Source organism: Natrix helvetica, assembly GCF_964273705.1.
Source record: "Natrix helvetica genome assembly, chromosome: 3".
Lineage (NCBI taxonomy): Eukaryota > Metazoa > Chordata > Lepidosauria > Squamata > Natricidae > Natrix > Natrix helvetica.
Genome location: NC_138549.1, coordinates 2,623,923 through 2,643,067, shown reverse-complemented (window position 1 = coordinate 2,643,067; position 19,145 = coordinate 2,623,923). Strand labels below are relative to the sequence as shown.

Below are 19,145 nucleotides of genomic sequence, written 5' to 3'. Positions count from 1 at the left end.
CTCTCTCCGCCTGCCGGCTCTCCGCGGCTCAGCGCAGCGCTCCGGAGCCTGGCAGCCCCTTGGGCGGCGCCGGAGGAAGGCGGAGTCGCCCGGGGGGGAGGGGGACGGGACGCGGGGCCCGGGCCGAGCTGATAAAGGGCCGTCCGGGGCGTCGCGTCCGCTCAGCCTGGGCAGCGCCGGAGGTCGGCGGGAGCGCTCGGAGATGCGGCGCGCCAGCCGAGACTATTCCAAGTACCTGCGGGGCTCCGAGGAGCTGGGGGCCGGCGGCGCTGCGCACGAGGGCGGCTCTCCCTCCCCGGGCTTGCTGCAGCCTCCCGGGCTCGCCTCCGCCGCCCCGTCCGCCTCCCCCTCCCCCTCCCGAGCCCTCCTGGCCGCCCTGGTCCTGCTGGGGCTCGGCCAGATCATCTGCAGCCTGGCGCTCTTCCTCTACTTCAAGGCGCAGGTGAGACGCCGCTCCGGGCAGCCGGCAGGGATGGAAGGATGGATGGAGGGAGGGAGGGAGGGAGAGTGGCACCGGGGCTTGGAGGGGGTCGCCATCCTCCTTTGCGTTGCCCCAAGTGGGTCTCTCCGGATCTCCCCCCCCGCCTTTAGATCTGTTGAAATCGAAGGGGCAGAAGAGATCGGTCGTCCGTCGGCTTGCAAACTTCGCCTCTGTTTCGCAAAGTTCTTGGCTTGGCGTGTGGATTTTTCGCGTCCCTTTCGCAAAGTTCTTCGCCTTTCCTTGCAGGTTTTGGGTCTGTTGTGCAAAGTTCTTTGCTCTGCTTGGGGGTTTTCGCGCCTGTTTCGCAAACTTATTTCCTTGCAGATTTCACATCTATCGGAATAGAAATAGAGTAGAGTAGAGTACGGAATAGAAATGAATAGAAGTAGAGTAAAGATAGAACAGAATAGAACAGAACAGAACAAGAAGGAATATAAATAGAATAGAGTGGAGTGGAGTGGAATGGAATAGAATAGAATAGAATAGAATAGAATAGAATAGAATAGAATAGAATAACAGAGTTGGAGGTCTGGAGTCTGGAGGTCTTCTAGTCCAGCCCCCTGCTCAAGCAGGAGACCCTACACCACTTCAGACACATGGTTGTCTAACATCTTTAAAACCTCCAGTGTTGGACCATTCACAACTTCTGGAGGCAAGTTGAATTGTTAAAAATTGTTTAAGAATGAACTGATTAATTGTTCTATCAGGAAGTTTCTTCTCAGTTCTACGTTGCTTCTCTCCTTGGTTAGCTTTGCAAGGTTCTCTTCTTTGCTCGAAGATTTCACCTCTTTTGCAAAGAACCTTTTCTTCCTTGCAGAGTCTTGCTTCTGTTTCGCAAAGTTCTCGTCTTTGCAGATGTTGTTGTGTCTATTGGGCCAAGTTCTTCTCTTCACTTGCAGATTTTGCATCTTCTGGGGCCAGACTGGTGGCTCCCCAGTTGGGCCAGATGGTGGTCCTTGTTTCCAGAAACCTTCAGGATTCCCCGCTTGGTCCTAACTCCTGAGCCCAGGCAAACTTCCTTAGGGATGCAAAGTCTCGGGAATGATTGGGGTGGAGGTGGGGGAATGCAAGGATGGGGCGTGTGTGCGCGCGCGCATGTTAGAGACCAGCCAGGAACCAATGGACAGGTGAAGGAGAGTTACTACTAGTTGGCAAAGCTGGTGCAGCATGCAGCCTTCACCTTGTCTGCTTTCTTTCGGAGGCCAACCTGATCTTGAGCGGCAGCCCCCCTCCCGCAGAAAGTGTGGGAGCCGGCTAAGTTTAGTAAGCGGGGCGTCCTCCCCAGCCCCACCCCCCTCGAGTTAGGAAGACATTAGAAGAGTGGAAGTTCGGATGGGGTGAAATGAAACGGGCACTTGCTTAAGTTGCTGAGGGGGGGGGGGGGCGTGTGACAGCCGGGCGGTGGGACGGGGGGGGGGTTCTTTGGGTGTGATCTTGGGTAGCTGAGTGTTGCTATTGACCAGATGCATCCAGTCGTGCGGTGTGCATATTTGCTACTCGGTTTGAAATCAAAGTGAAAGTGAGCATATTTTCACCGTGTGGAGTTAAGAAGGTGACAGTCTTAGCATCTTCCTCCTTTGCTCCCTCTCTCCTTCTCCCTCTCTCTTTCCTTTTCCCTCTCCCTCCCCCATCTTTCTCCCTCCCCCTTCTCCCTCTCTTCTCTCCCTCCCTCTTTTCCTTCTTCCCTCCCTCTCCCTTTCCCCCTCCCTCTCCCTCTCTTCTTTTCCTTCTCTTTTCTTCCTTCCCTCCCTTCTCTCTTTCCTTTCCCTCTCTCTCCTTCTCCCTCTCTTTCCTTTCTTCCCTCTCTCCTCTCTCTTTCCTTTTCCCTCTCTCTCCTTTCCCTCCCTCCCCCTCTTCCTCCCTCCCTCTCCTCTCTCCCTTCCTCTCCTCCCTCCCTCCCCTCCCTCTCTCTTTCCCTTCTTCCCTCCCTCTCCCTCTCCCTCCCTCTCCTTTTCTTCTCTCCCTCTTTCCCTTCTTCCCTCTCCCTCCCTCTCTCCTTTTCCCTCCTTCCCACTCCATCTTCCTCCCTCCCTCTCCCTCCCTCTCCCCCCCTCTTCCTCCCTCTCTCCCTCTCCTTCTCCCTCTTTTCTCTCTATCTTTCCCTCTCCCTCTCCCTTTACCCCTCCCTCCCTCCCTCTCCCCTCCCCCCTCTCTTTAAGGCAGATCAGTTTTATATCTGATTAGAGAAGTTTAGCCATGTTTGGCTTGTCCAAGGCAACCAAAAGGAACGGATTTTAAGGCCAATGCCGTGGTAAAGAGAGTTTGAAGGAACTCCGGATAACTTGATGGGTGTTTAGGGAGGCAAGAAGAGCGGGTTTTGAGACCATGCATGTCAAACTCTGCTTCTGGATGGCATGCCAAAGACCGTGGGTGTTCTGAGAAGTGAAGCCACATCTCCCTGGGATTTTAAAGAAAGCTGGGGGGGGGGAGGTCATTCTCCCCACCCCCCTCACGATCCCAATTCTGGTCAGGGCTGCCAAGCCAACGGTTGTCATCGCTGACTCCCAACAGGCTTCCCCAGTGAGGTTAACGATACCTAATAGTTAGCTCTTCAAACGCTGCTCCCCAAGCGGCTGGAAGCCCATTTTCTCAGGCTTTATATTTTCATGGCTGCAAAAATGCAGTCTGGTCAGCCCCCCCCCCACGATGGGCAAATTTATCCTTGGGTCCACGTTGGGGTTTATTTACTGAAGAGCAAAATACCCTCGCTTGGGGAAATCGCTAACTTGTTAGGACTGGTGTCTCTTCAAAGCTTTTTCCCCCCCCTCCCCCTAAATTTGGCCAAAGGATAAATAAAGTTTCTTTTCTCTCTGCCAGCGATTCCAGAAATGCCTTCATCCCTCCTGTTGGGGAAAGCAGGCCCCCTGTCCTAGCAAACGAAGAGCCCGTTTATTGTGGGCAACGCAACATACAAGATACGCTAGATTGGAATTGCTAGAGGAGAGGACTGGGGGTAGTGGGTGGGGAGGGACCCCCAGTGCAATTTAAAATTTGGGGTTGTGAAAAGGCCTCACATTTTTCCCCCCTTGGAAATTGCCCTGTTGCGTTGGTTGAGATGCTTTGCTCACCGTTTCGGCTTGCCTTTCAAAAACAAACAAACAAACAAAAAAAAACAACCCCAAAAGGAAGTTGAAAGTTAATGGTTGCTGGGTTGTTTCCCCCCCCCTCTTCCTCTCCTGCAGAAAGCAGTTCTGAGATTAGGTTTCTCTTTTTCAGATTTTTTTTTTAGAAAGAAAATAAAGAGTTTTTTGGTTGGGTAAACATTGGTGCGTTACATGTGTGGATGTGCCAGATGGAATGAAAAGATTGGAAAACCATTTGACAGACTTGATATACGGTCTCCTGCTTGAGCAGAGGGTTGGACTAGAAGACCTCCAAGGTCCCTTCCAGCTCTGAGATTCTATGATTGTGTAAGGGCCTCCTGCTTGGACAGGGGTTGGACTAGAAGACCTCCAAGGTCCCTTCCAGCACTGTTATTTTTTCATTCTGTTATACTGATTAGGATTTTCCCTCCCAGCATGATAAAAAATTTTCAAAGGTTACCAAAGTTGAGTTTAAATGACTCTGAAAATTTTTAAAAATGTAATTTTTAAGTGCTGTCAATATGCCTAAATACAACACTCTTCAAAAATCTCTTGCAATTTCCCCCTGAAGAACAGGATTTTTTAACACATTAACAGAGTTGGAAGGGACCTTGTGGGTCATCTAGTCCAATCCCCTTGCTCAAGCAGGAGACCCTTACACAATTATACGATCATCTTTTATTTACTTCATTTTGCATTATGCTGTGGATGGTTTTCTTTTCTTTTTTCTATTCTTCTCTCTCTTTTTTCTTTGCTAGCAGTGAAAAGCAAGCCTAGTTCCGTTCTGTGTGTTTCTGGCAGGGCTAAAAGCAGATCATTTTGTACAGACCCTCTTGTCAAAAACAAGGAAGGAACTGAAAAAATAAGGCTCAGAACCTGGTTGATGCTTGAAGGTAGCTGCATCTTTCTGCTTTCCCCAGTGAAAGTAAAAAGCAGAGACAAAGCTCCATTCTCGGAGTTAAGTCAACTTTTGAAGATCATCAAAGCGGAGAAGACTAAGTATAGGGTACTGTTGTCAAAATAAAGCATGCTTGGAGCATGCACCAGCTAAGCAACTCCAGACCGAGTCAAAGGAGCGGGAGTCACAATGAGGGGGTTGAACATGGTTTGCATGGTCCTAGCTTTGATTCTTGCCTTAGTACCGTGTTTCCCTGAAAATAAGACTGGGTCTTATAGATTTTTGCTCCAAAAGATGCATTAGATGGCACATGGAGCCATTTCCCAGGGCACGTGAGGTGTTGCCCTCTCAGCTCCAGGATGCAGGCTGATTTTCGGGCTTGATTTTCAGCTGTTTTTCACTCTCCGGAGAGTGAAAAACTGCCCAATGCGCAAACAGAGGTGAAAAAGGTTCATTATCACTGCATGAGAGCTTATTTTCTGGTTAGGTCTTATTTTGGGGGAAATACGGTACTAAATGCATCCATCTGGCTGACAATCTTAATTGGGGCTTATTTTGGGGGGAGGGTTAGGGCTTATATTCCGAGCATCCTGAAAAATCATGTTAGGACTTATTTTCCTGTTGGGTCTTATTTCTGGGGAGTAGAAATTCTTTTATGCAGTCTTGGTCACCACACTATAAAAAAAAAGATGTGGAGACTCTGGAAAGAGTGCAGAGAAGAGCAACAAAGAGGATTAGGGGACTGGAGGCTCAAACATACGGTGAACGGTTGCAGGAACTGGGCTTGGCTAGTCTAGTGAAGAGAAGGACCAGGGGAGACAGGAAAACATCTTCCAATATTTGAGGGGCTGCTACAGAGAAGAGGGAGTCAAGCTATTTTCCACAGCCCCTGAAGGCCAGGTAAGGAACAATGGATGGAAACTGATCATGGAGAGATTCAATCTGGAAATAAGGGATAATTTCCTGACAGTGAGAACAATCAACCGATGGAACAGAAGTTGCCTTTGGAAGTTGTGGGAGCTTCATCCCTGGAGGCTTTCAAGAAGAGACTGGACCGCATATCCATCCCATCGCATCTGTCAAATGAAGCTCTTCTTCCGTTTGGGATTTTGAACTTTCCGCTGGATTCAAGTTCACCGATAAAGCGTCTAGACGAAAGCCAAGACATTTTGTGGCCTTGGTTGTTTTTTTTACCGCAGCTGTCTCACTTCTTGGAAAGCTGTGTGTTAACTGCATATGAACAAGCCATATATTCCTTGCTGGACTTTAAAAAAAAAACACCCAGCCACATTCTGTGCTTTCTCTTTCAAAATCTTGGATAATCTTCCCAGCGTCTTTCCAGTTTCCTTTGGGTTTTCTGCAATTTTAGAGAGAGAGTTTATACAATTTAATCTATCTAGGTTTCCAAAATCATCTCCCGGGTTTCTTCTATAGCACAACAGCCCATAATATGGCTTAAATAGGCATCACATAAGCCACTTATCTGAGAACTTTAACTCTGCAAGAAGCAGCCACATAATAAAAGTCTTGGATTGAAAATGTGATTGTGATCACTTATGTTCTGGAGAAAAGAAACTTATGTCATTGGAGAACAATCTCCTGATCAGCAGAGACTATGAAAAGAAGGACTAGGGGGGACAGGATACCAGTCTTCCAATATTTGAGGGGCTGCCACAAAGAGGAGGGGGGCAAGCTATTCTCCAAAGCAACAGAAGACAAGTCAAGAAGCAATGGATGGGAACTAATCAAGGAGAGAAGCAACCTGGAACTAAGAAGAAATTTCCTGACAGTGAGAACCAATCAATCAATGGAACAGAAGTTGTCTCCAGAAGTTGTGAATGCTCCAACACTGGAGGTTTTAAGAAGAGACTGGAAGCCGCTTGGCTGAAATCTTATAGGTTTTCCTCCTAGAGCAGGGGGTTGGACTAGAAGACCTCCAAGGTCCCTTCCAACTTGGTTGTTCTGTTATTCTGTCTCTTCACCACTGATTCCTTTTTCTTTCTCATCCTCGGTCTCATTCCCCTATCACATAAGCTCAAAAATGGAAATGATCTTCCTTCTTTCCTTCTCCCCATCTTCCTTCTTCCCATCCATCCATCCATCCCTCTTCCTTCTCCTGTTCTCTGTTCTTTATCCCCTCCCTCCCTTTCATGCATCACCTTCCTTCTTCTTCACTCCTGTTCTTTCCTACCTTCTTCCTTTCTTTCATGTAACCTTCTTTTCTCCTGTTATCTCTTCCATCCTTCCTTTCATGCATCTAGTTCCTTCTTCTCTTCTCTCCTCTCCTCTCCCCTCCTCTCGTCTTCTCTCTCCCTCCTTCCTTGCTCTCTCTCCCTCTCCCTTCCCCTTTCCTCCCCTTGCTCCGAGAGCCTCGTCCAAGGTATGCATACAACCAGTCAGTCAACCCAAAGCTTAGCACCATCCTTACTTCTGACCCAAATCTTACGAGAGATCGACCAGCAAAATCAAACTTATAATTCCTCCCAGACTTTGCTCTTACATGTGGTATTTTCCTCACATATAAATAGTACTGGTGTAGTTAAATCTTGTCTCCCTAGAGAATGCAAAGAAAACCCATTCGATAATTTCATGTACGATGGTCTCGTGGTTTTTCTAGTCCTAGTTATCTGGAACCATTGATCTGTTAGAAATATGGTTCTGGTCCAAATCAGTTCCAGGGTTTGTCTTTCTTTAGATGGTTTGAAAGAGACAAATTTGGATCTAATACGGTTAATTGCTACCGATAGACCTATGATTGAGCAGGAAAGCCCAGATCACATGGGTAGGTCCAATTATGATTGATTGCTAAACAGTCCATGTAGGGGTGAAATCAACTTAGCTTTGCTACCGGTTCGGTAGCAATACGAGTGCATGCTTGCGCGTGTCAGTGCATTCCCTCCACACATGCGCAGGGCCTTCTGTGCATGTGCAGAGCATCAAAAATGGATGTGATGACGTCCGGGCGGGTGGGAGGAGCCTGCTACAGAGCACGCCTGCAAAGGTAAGCGAGGGGGGGGAGAGAAATCCACTGTGCCATGTGGATTTTCAACAGGAAATCCTAGCTGATCTAAATCGCGTGTCACAGCTGATCGTCAGAAAAACCAGTTTGTCTGAACCAGGAGCATTTTTTTTTACTACTGGTTTGGATGAACCGGTAGCATTTTTACTATCACTTTGGGGAAACCGGTCCAAACTGGTAGCATTTCAACCCTGAGCCTATGGACAGGAATCTTCTCTACTAATGGATAACACCTGGTTGGTTTATATAAGGGCAATAGTTCTATAGGGTTTCCTGCCTAGGCAGGGGGTTGGACTAGAAGACCTCCAAGGTCCCTTCCAACTCTGCTTTTGTATTGTATTGTATTGTATTAAGCTGGGGGCTAGACTTAGACTGCTTGTGGCTACGTAGAGATTCTAAGCTGAGTTCTCTTTTCACTCCACCCTAGGTTCTGCTTCTTGTACATCTATTCATGATTAATATAACTCTGAAAGAAAAAATTGGGGTTTTGTTTTTCCTGGGCTAGTGTTGCTCTACATCTTTGGGGTTCAACAAGTACCGTGTTTTCCCAAAAATAAGACAGGGTCTTATTCCCCCCCCATAAGTGCTTGGCCTTATTTTCAGGGAGGTCTTATTATTTTTGAGGTGCAGGAGGGGGCGAGCGTGGTCACCCCATGGCTGCCCCTGTGTTGCAATATTTTCAGGGAGGGCTTATTTTGGGGGGAGGGCTTATTTTAGTGCATGCGCTCAAAAGCCCAATTGGGCTTATTATCCGGGGTGGTCTTATTTTCAGGGAAACAGGGTATGATTGATCTCTTTTTTAACAATTTGTTCCAGATGGACCCACACCGAATTTCTGAAGACGATACCACCTGTTTACGGTCCTTCCTGAGACTTCAAGGGAATGCGGATCTGCCAGAAGCCACTTTGGCCAACCAGGAGACAAGACTATTGTCTGAATCGTGTCGAAGGATGAAGCAGGCATTTCAGAGAGTAATGCAAAAGGTCAGTCTACTCCGGGTTGGAAACTGGTGGAAGTTTCAGAGTTACCTTAGACCCCTTCTGCATCATACAGAAGCCTCCCATTGGAACACATCTTGAGTGTGGTCTTCTGAACTCAACTAATCAATGGAGAATAATAAACCATGTTCTTCCTTCAAAACAAGGAGGAAGTAATAGGGGCTAGAAGACCTCCAAGGTCCCTTCCAGCTCTGTTAGTATTAGTACTGTCCTTAAGAGAAGGCCTTTCTTAGTATCCATGAAAGCACCACTACCACAGATTACAGATTAACAGAGTTGGAAGGGACCTTGGAGGTCATCTAGTCCAACCGCCCACCGAACCAGGAGAGCCTACACCATTTCTGACTGATGGCAGTCCAGTCTCTTCTTGAAAGCCTCCAGGGATGAAGCTCCCACAACTTCTGAAGGCAACCTCTCTTCCATCAGTTGATTATTCTCATTGTCAGGAAATTTTGCTCCATTTTATGACATTTCTTGCCACAATTGTTCAGGGAATCTTCACAGTTCTTAAATTTGTCACATGGTTGTTAAGTGAATCTGTAGCTTCCTCATTGGCTTGGCTTGTGAGAAGGACACAGAAGGGGATGGTGTGACCCCGGGATGGTGCAACCGGCATAAATATGAGTCAGTTGCCAAGCATCTGAATTCTGATCACTTGGCCACGGGGATGCTGCGATGGTCATAAGTGTGGAAAAATGGTGGTAAGACGCTTTTTTCAGTGCCATCATAATTTTGAACAGTCACTAAATGAACTGTTGTGAGCCGGGGACTATTTAAGCAACTTTGTTTAGTCCTTTTTCAACATTGGCCACTCTGGATCACAGTAGATCCTGAAAAATCAGCCATGGGGCATTAAATTCACAAGGAACCATCCGTGACTGAGCTTGTCGATTAGAAAGGTCGGCAGTTTGAATCGCTAGTACAGGTCTCCTGCATGAGCAGGGGGTTGGAATAGATGACCTCCAAGGTCCCTTCCAACTCTGTTACTGTTTCAATCTGTTTAAATATGGGGCAGGCAATACATCGACTCAACGGTCTTTAAGACAATTTGCTCTCTTAGGCATGGCTCCTTGTTCAGCTCTATTTCAATCGAATTATGATCCTATCTAAGGGCACCTTCGAAGGGCAGTAGACCCTTGTGTAGGAATCTGTTGGTTCATTTCCTTTTTTTATTGCTGGCTAGGGAGGACATGACAGCAGTCTTCCAATACTTGAGGGGCTGCCACAAAGAAGGGGGAGTCAATTTATTTTCCAAAGTACCTGGAGGCAGGACAAGAAGCAATGGGTGGAAACTAATCACTATTTCATTGGTTGATTGTTCTCACTGTCAGAAAATTCCTCCTATTTCCAGGTTGAATCTCTCCTTGTTCAGTTTCCATCCACTGTTCCTTGTCTGGCTTTCAGTGCCTTGGAAAATAGCTTGACCCCCTCCTCTCTTTGGCAGCCCCTCAAATATTGGAAGACTGCTATTATGTCTCCCCTGGTCCTTCTCTTCACTAGACTAGCCATGCCAAGTTCCTGCAACAATTCATCATATGTTTTATCCTCCAGTCCCCTCATCATCTTGGTTGTCTTCTCTGCACTCTTTCTAAGGTCTCAATCTCTTTTTTATAATGTGGTGACGAAAACTGGATGCAGGATTCTAGGTGTAGTCTTACTAAGGCTTTATAGAGTGGTATTTGTATTTATAGATTGATATTAGCTCTTAAGAAGAGACTGGACAGCCACTAGTATAGGGTCTCCAGCTTGAGCAGGAGATTAGACGAGAAGACCTCCAAGGTCCCTTCCAACTCTGTTGGTTTGTTGTGTTCTGTGAGATGGGCAGTTGGTCTTATTTTCAGCAATGTTGACACCTGTAGTTGATAGACAGACAATCCCCTTAACAGAATGCAGAAAAATAGCATGGAAATGAGGAGTGTTACAGTGTGATTAGGGAATTTCCGCTAATAGGAAAACAATTTGGGAGAAGCAGTCTCGGTGACAAGGATGCGAAGAAAGGAAAAAATAAATTAAATGGAGCAGTAGAACTTGAAGGCCATTAATTGAAGATGTTCTGGAGTCCTCTGAAGAAGGTCAAAGTTCAAAGCTACTTGCCAGTTCTTAAATGGATTTGTGGAGCCACCTGGCCTTGTCCAATTACAAAGAAACCACACAGGTAGACCCTTCAGTTCTCCGCTCACGTCAAGGAGTCTTATTTCCACTCAAACCCGACCGACAGTGTTTCCTTCTCGGTTCTTGGCCAATGGGAGTGAAATCCCCAGCTTATCAAATCGATTCGGGCAATGCCAACACAATGGTGTTTTTCTTTCCTGCTGGCTTGGTGACATTTTTTTGTGCAAGACCTTAGAAGGCCTTTCGCAAACCACATTCATCCCAGGGAAGGTGGCCATCCCTTTGGCAGGAGATCCTGTGGGATACGTTGGTCGGTCTGTCGAGGGAGCCTGTTTCCATTCCCCTTGGCAGCTGTCCCAGGAGCTGACAGCTGAGGGGAGCTTGGTCAGGCTCAGACTTGTCTCTGCGCTTGGCAACAGGACACTTCACTGGTGGAACCTCCAGAGGGCCTCTCCTCAGGAGACTCTTGCGTTGACGGCTTAAGAATGCTTGACGTTGGAGCTCTGGGCTATTTATAGACTCTGGCCATCAATGTCTGGTCTCGTGGGCTTCATTGATGACTTAAGGGAGGTTGTGAAGGAGGTATGTGACACCAAGGGCCATTTGTGACCTTTCTTTCTTTCTCTTTCTTTCTTTCTTTCTTTCTTTCTTTCTTTCTTTCTTTCTTTCTTTCTTTCTTTCTTTCTTTCTTCCTTCCTTCCTTCCTTCCTTCCTTCCTTTTTCTTCCTTCCTTTCTTCTTTCCTCCCTCCCTCCCTCTCCTCCCCTCCTCCTCCTCTATCTCCTCTATCTCCTCCTCCTCCTCCTCCTCTTGTTTTCCTGCAACATTCTTCAGAGGTTTTGGTCTCCAAAGACATATGGAAAGGAGCTGTCCCACCTGACCTCTGGATCTGCCTTAAAGAAACCTTAAGTCCCAAAGTAAAATCTGAATGCATCTTAAAACTGAAGACAAATGGTACTAGAACTATGAGGAAACTGATGAACAAAAAGAGAGTAGATGCAGGATTGTCCTTTCTAGTCTTAGCCCTGTTCAGGGGTTTGGCGGCCTGGGTTGATGGAACCAGCAGCGACCCAGGCCTGCCACGTCCCCCCGAACCGGTTCTCCGTAGGCGCTGCCATCTTGATTTTTGCTTCTGTGCATGCGCAGAACAATTTTTATTGTACTGGACATGCGCCTGCCCCCGCAGCCCACCCAGGAGCAAACCGGCAGTGGAGCCTGCCGGAATCCAGCCCTGTTCCTGCTTCATATATGATGGAAGTCCATTATTATTATTCCCTGGTTGAGTTTTTTCATCATGAGCTGAAATGCTGGCATTTATTTCTGTAGCTCCTGTGAGACTCGCAGGGCCACTTTTCGTTGGCTTGCTGGTGAAAGGGTTAAAAATGCTTTCTTTGCCGTTTCCTCCCTGGCTGACAGAGCTAGAAAACATTCGATTTCCTGCCAGATAATGATTTTTGATCTTCTTCTTAGTATTCACCTCATCACTGGTTCCCAGCATTCTCTCTGGGTTAGGCCTAGATCGTGAGGGATGAAAAACTTCACACCCACGTTTATTTGGAAGATCGCTCGAAATGGCGCCTTTCATCTCGCTCCCCAAATTGTCACGGCTTTCTTCGTGGCTCGGAGGGCAAACCTAGCTCTCTAACAAGTTGTCTTCTAGGAAATTCCCCTCATGAATTAGATTCTAGATACTGAGGGATCTCTCCTAGATTTAGATGCGTGCCATAGGTTTGCCCTGATAGTGAACCTATGGCATGCGTACCACAGGTGACACAACGGAGCCATATTGGTGGGCATGCGAGCATGCGCATGCCAGCCAGCTGATTTTGGGGGCTTCTGGGCCCACAGAAGTCGGGAAACAGGCTGTTTTCAGCCTCTGGTGCGTCTCTGGGGGTAGGGGGGTGGGGAAGGCCATTTTCGCCCTCCCCAGGCTCCTAAAAAGGCTCTGGAGTCTGGGGAGAGCGAAAAACGGGCCTTCCGGTCTGACCGGAAGTCGGCAAATGGGTCATTTCTGACCCCTGGAGGATCTCCGGGTGGGGGAAGCCATTTTTGCGCTCCCCAGGCTCCTAGAAAGACTCTTGAGAGGGCGAAAAACAGGTCCACCGTGCCATCGCTTGCCAAAAGCAGGGGAAGGGCGGGGAGTCATACGCGCATGCGCGAGGGTCGCACACGCATGTGTGGGGAAGGGAGGGCACATAGAATTATGGCTGTGGGCATGTGCGTGAATAACAGCCCCCCCCCCTTTTGGCATGCGATGGCAAAAATGTTAGCAATCACTGGTATAGGGTTTCCTGCCTAAGCAGGGGGTTGGACTAGAAGACCTCCAAGGTCCCTTCCAACTCTGTCATTCTATATTCTATATTCCCTGCTTCGGAAGTGATGGAGAACACGATGATGGTGATATCACCTCTTTGGACCTGTAAATCCCATCCAATATTATACTTTCACCCCAATTGTGGGTTTATAATGTTTTGAAACCAGAAGTGAAAAATGCACAGAAATTACATAGATGTAATTTCAGTGGACGTTTGTGGATATAATGCGTAGATCTCTGCTAAAGAGCCATGGTGGCGCAGTGGTTAGAATGTGGTATTGCAGGCTGACTCTGCCAACTGCCAGCAGTTCGATCCTGGCCGGCTCAAGGTTGACTCAGCCTTCCGTCCTTCTGATGTTGATAAAATGAAGACCCAGATTGTTGGGGGCAAGAGGCTGACTCTGTAAATCCCTTAGTGGTATATAAGTGCTATTTCTACTGCTATTGCAAAATTTGGTGCTGTATGCTGTAGTTTTGGGTCCCATAGGAGATAATTTCTCAACTCAGGGTCGGAAAAGTCATATGGATTTCTGGCTGTGCTGCATGTTGAGGGAAGTGATTCTGCCACCATTTTCCTCAAAAGCATATTGATCCTCATAGCTGCTCATAACTGCGGACCTCCTGTTGGAAGATAAAGAAAACCTTAGGATTTCACATTTCAAGACAGAATGTGTTTTGCTGCTAGGTGCAAAGAAGAGCAACTAAGAGGATCAAAGGTCTGGAGACGAAAACATATGAAGAACGGTTGCAGGATTTGGGTTTGGCCAGTCTAGAGAAAAGAAGGACTAAGGGTGACATGACAGCAGCCTTCCAGTATTTGAGAGGTTGCCAAAAAGAGGATGGGGTCAACTTTATTTTCCAAAGCACCAGAGGGCAGGACAAGAAACGATGGATGGAAACTATTTGATAAGCAATCTGGAACTAAGAAGAAACTTCCTAACCATGAGGACAATTAATCAATGGGGCAGCTTGCCTTCAGAAGTCGCGAGGGCTCCATCACTTTACGTTTTTAAAAAGACACTGGACAGTCACTTGTCTGAAATGGTACTTGAGCAGGGGGCTGGATTAGAAGACCTCCAAGATCCCTTCCAGCTCTATTCTGTTGAGCTTCAATTAAACTGATTTATTGCTACTCATGCCTATACATGGAAACCTTACGAACTCAATGGTTAGCACCTGCTGGAGTTAGTTAGATAAGAGTCCACAGAATTCTAGGGAGTTGGACTAACTTTGCTTTGTTGCTATGTAGGCATTCTAGGCTAACCCCTCTTTTGACTCCCCCTCCAGATTCTGCCAATTCTTCTACAATTGTAGCGCTGAATATCTGGAAAGCAGATCTTTTCTCCCCTGGAATGCAACAGTCTTCACCACAATCCTACTACACTTTATTAAAATATATTTTTTTAATTTTAGGAGGTCCAGCGTCTGAGCGCCGGGAAAGACCAGTCAAGGTTGGAGAAATGTAAGTGTCACTTTCTTGTCAAGAACCTTTAGCTTAAGGAAGATTTCAGTTTCTGATTTTAACATTATTTTTTTCACCCCCAACAGCCACAATGGGCGCTTCTTGGTCCGATTCACCCAAGAAAAGCAAACCCGAGAAAGCACCATTTGCTCATCTTATAATTGACAGCCACAATATTCCATCCGGTAAGTTCATTTTCAAACATTCACCATGTTACAATTTGGAGTTCAAAGCATGCATGCTGAGTTACTGCCAGTCATGCCTGAAACGGGCAACTCCGTATATATTTTAAATTACAATATTATTACATTTTTAAAGAATCGCACTTTGTGTAATCTACGCACCAGACTTTAAAATATTATAGTGTAAATGTTTTAAAAACAATGTAAGGAGCAAGCGACGCTATACAGAAAATCAGGCACAAAAAGTGAAATATGGTTGGTTAAACTACAAATCTAAAGGGTCGGTAAACTGAGGTAGTCCAATACGTCATGAAAAATTTACAAAAATGAAATTAGAAAAACATGATAATTAACATGATAGGAGCCTAACCGATTTGGTGTTAAAGTTGGATTTCATTTGCAATTCCCTGGGAATTGTCCTAAGAAAGCATGGTTTGAAATGGCTGGAAACACGGTGGTTTGGATGAATTATGGCTTAGCTTGTGTCAGGAGGAAAAGCTGTAGGCCAGACAGCAGTCTGATCAACAAAATTTGAGCATGAAAGAGGGGGAGGGTGACAAAATTTTATCAGAAAGGACCTTCCCTAGTTTTCGCGAGAGTAGAGCTTTCAGATTTGCAAGACTCTGTTGATGTAACCTTAGGATAAAGGTCAACCTTTATGGATGGAGCAAATGCAAGGATGACACCACTCTTGCAAGCATGTGACCATAATAAAATTATCAGACCACACCTGGAATGCTGCATCCAGTTTTGGTCACCACATTACAAAAAAGATGTTGAGACTTTGGAGAAAGTGCAGAGAAGAGCAACTAAGATGATTAAAGGCCTGGAGACTAAAATATATGAAGAACGGTTGCAGGAATTGGGTCTGGCTAGTCTGGAGAAAAGAAGGGCCAGAGGAGACATGATAGCACTGTTCCAGTATTTGAGGGGCTGCCACAAAGAAGAGGGCGGTCAACTTGTTTTCCAAGCACCAGAGGACAAGAAGCAATGGATGGGAACTAATCAAGGAGAGAAGCAAACTGGAGTTGAGGAGAAACTTCCTAACAGTGAGAACAATTAGTCAGTGGAACAACTTGCTCCACACTGGAGGTTCTTAAGAAGAGATTGGACAACCATTTGTCTGAAATGGTATAGGGTCTCCCGCTTGAGCAGTGGGCTGGACTAGAAGACCTCCAAGGTCCCAGCTCTAATCTATTCTAAAGGGATAACCATTTGTTTGGAATGGCATAGGGACTCCTGGTTGAGCAGGGGTTGGACTAGGGCCAGAGGTGGGTATTCAGCAGGTTCTGACCGGTTCTGGAGAAGTGGTAGCGGAAATTTTGAGTAGTTCGGAGAACCGGCAAATACCACCTCTTGACTGGCACCGCCCCCTTCTATTCTCTGCCTCCTGAGTCTCAGCTGATTGGGAGGAAATGGGGATTTTGCAGTATCCTTCCCCTGCCACGCCCACCAAGCCACGCCCACCAATCCATGCCACGCCCACAGAACCAGCAGTAAAAAACGTTGAATCCCACCACTGACAAGGACCTCCAAACTCCCTTCCAGTTCTAATCCAATTGATCTATCTAACAATCAGTCACTAAGTGAGGATTATTTCTAATAAAAATAGTATATTTTATTCGTTTTTTGAAACATCTTTTCTTCTTTAGGCACCGGGAAAGTGAACCTTACCTGTTGGCATCATGACAAAGGTTGGGCTAACGTGCTGAACATGACCTTCAGCGACGGAAGGCTGATAGCCAATCACGACGGCTTTTACTACCTTTACGCCAACGTGTGCTTCAGGCACCACGAAACGTTGGGCAACCTGACTGGCCAGGCGCTGCAGCTGATGGTGTACGTGGTGAAGACGGACGCCAAGCGGCGGAACTCGGTCGTCCTGATGAAAGGCGGGAGTACCAAGAATTGGTCGGGCGAATCCGAGTTTCATTTTTTCTCGGTCAACGTCGGCGGGTTCTTCAAACTGAAGTCGGGAGAGGTGGTGAACATCCAGGTCTCCTATCCTTCCTTGCTGGACCACTCCCCGGAAGGGACTTATTTTGGCGCCTTTAAAATAAGAGATATCGATTGAATATTGATTTTCTTTCATTTTTCAGTTGGGAAAAATGTGGTATTTATTCAGCTGGGTTGAGATGAATTGGGGGATGGGGGAGGGTCTGGCTCGTGGGGAGGGGTACAGCTGTATAACGGTAGCCCTCAACTTACGACCGCCGTTGAGCCCAAAACTTCTGTTGCTAAGAGAGAGACAGTTGTTAAGTGAGCTTTGCCCCGTTTTTCGACTTCTCTCCCCACTTTTGTTAAGGGAATCACCACAGGGGTTCAATTAGTAACGTGGTTGTTAAGTGAATCCAGTTCCCCCGTGGACTTTTGCTGGTCGGAAGGTCGCAAAAGGGGATCCCAGGAGCCCCGGGACACTGCAACCGTCATAAATATGAGTCAGTTGCCAAGTGTTTGAGTTTGGATCGTGTGGCCATGATGGCCACAAGTGTGAAAATAGGGTCTAAGTCCCTTTTGTTGTTGCCATTTTAACTTCGAGCAGTCATTAAATACCGTATTTTTTGGAATATAAGATGCACCTTCCCCCCCCTAAAAGAGCATGAAAATTTCGGTGCATCTTATACACCGAATACAGCCATTTTGGGCCTCCTGAAGCCCCGCCCCACATCCCATTTTTGCGAAAAATTAGCGAAAAATGGCCTGTTTTTTACAAAAACGGGGGCGGTTTTGCCTCCCCACTCCCAGTCCTGTTGAAGCCTGCAAAGGGCTCCTGGAGGCCGGGGAGGACAAAAACTTTTTTTTCTTATTTACCTCTTCGAAATCTTGGTGCGTCTTATACACCGTTGCACCTTATAGTCTGAAAAATACGGTAAGTTGTTATAAGTCGAGGGCTAACTGTATAAATTCAATTTCCTGGGCAGTTTTGCCGACTGCTCGTTTTCAAAAACTGGCTCCTAAAGTTAGGAAGGTCCAGCTAAAAATGCTCATGTAAAGGTTTTCGGGGTAATTTGTCCTGGGGACAAATAGCTCTACAATCCTATGAACTGGCAGTCCATCTGGAATGGCATTTAAACCATTGCTTATAAAAACACTCTGAAAATCTGGAAAAATAAAGTAAGGTCCCATTCTGATTTTAACAGAAACCAACTTCTTGAAAAGCTAAAACATTTTTTGATTGGTTTGGGTGAGTATTTCCAAAGAAACTCGCTTGGAATTGCATTGTTTCGTGTGGATCGAACCCTGGTGTAATTTTGCACAGTACGGAGAGTCCTCAACGTACAACCACAATTTGTGTTGCTAGGTGATAAATTTGTTAAGCGAGTTTTGCCCCATTTTACGACTTTTCTTGCCACGGTTGTTAAATGAATCATTACGGTTGTTAAATTAGCAACACAGTTGTTAAGTGAATCTGGCTTTGCTTGTTAGAAGTTCGCCAAAGGGGGAATCGTGTGTCCCCGGGAACAGCAAAACCGTCATAAGTACATGCCAGTGGCCAAGCCCCTGAATTTTGATCACATGACTCCGGGGATGCAGCGACGGTCGTAAGTGTGAAACATGGCCTTAAGTCATTTTTTTCAGTGCCATTGTAACTTTGAACTGTTGCTAAGTGAACTGTTGTAAATCAAGGACTACCTGTAAATTTTTGGCCTGGTTTTGAGGGAGCTCTCAGAAGTGGGCCTCACAAATTTTGTTTTATACTTTACTCAGTAAAGCAACTTATGCACTGATGCTGCCTTACATTTTGAAATTAAAACATCAAGAGGGGAAAAACAAGTATAAATCAATTTAAGGAGGGGTTTTTAGAATTTGTAATATGGAACCTTCCCTTCCTGAATGATCAAATTATATCTTCCCATTTTGTGCCGGCGGAATTGCATCTTAAGTGTCTCATATTTTTGCCTTCTTCTGCTTCTCTTATTTATCCCTTCCTCTGGGACCATATAGAATCTTTTCTTGTAGATTTTTGGCACTGAATTTGTCGCCTGTAGTCTGCGATCTGGGACATAATTCTACTGACCACAGTATAAAAGGGGCTTTTCCACTTTTTTCCGATATGTTGTCAGCGGCCAAAGAACCAGGGTCGGTCTGTTTGCTGCATGAAAGGATGGGGACTATGAGAATTGATTGACAGATAAAAATGTGGCTTAGATCTGCGACGTTTTTTTGGTGGAATGTTCATTCCATTGCTGTCCATAGGAACTCGGTTGAACAAATTTATTCTAGAGTCAGACAAATGTCTATGGAGATTCTCAGGCATCAAGTGTTTTGCTTCTCTCCAAGAAGCTGCTGCTGCTTCTTCTTCTTCTTCTTCTTCTTCTTCTTCTTCTTCTTCTTCTTCTTCTTCTTCTTCTTCTTCTTCTTCTTCTTCTTCTTCTTCTTCTTCTTCTTCTTCTTCTTCTTCTTCTTCTTCTTCTTCTTCTTCTTCTTCTCCCCCTCCTCCTCCTCCTGCTTTTCCTCCTCCTCTTCCTCCACTTCTCCCTCTTCCTTCTCCTCCTCCTCCCTTCTCCTCCTCTTCTCCTCCTCTTCCTCCACTTCCTTCTTCTTCCTCCTCCTTTTCTTCTCCTCCTCCTCTTTGTCCTCCTCCTCTTCTTCTTC

At 46.3% G+C, this 19,145-nt stretch overlaps 1 protein-coding gene across 1 annotated transcript; it reads left to right on the top strand.

Moving 5' to 3' along the window:
* Nucleotides 1–190: 190 nt before the first annotated feature.
* Nucleotides 191–17,242, top strand: TNFSF11 (TNF superfamily member 11). The gene is made up of 5 exons (XM_081945962.1): nt 191–442; nt 8,298–8,465; nt 14,319–14,367; nt 14,454–14,552; nt 16,202–17,242. The coding sequence occupies exons 1-5, from the start codon at nt 203–205 to the stop codon at nt 16,621–16,623; spliced, it is 978 nt and encodes a 325-aa protein (XP_081802088.1). The 5' UTR covers nt 191–202; the 3' UTR covers nt 16,624–17,242.
* The last annotated feature ends 1,903 nt before the right edge of the window (nt 17,243–19,145 follow it).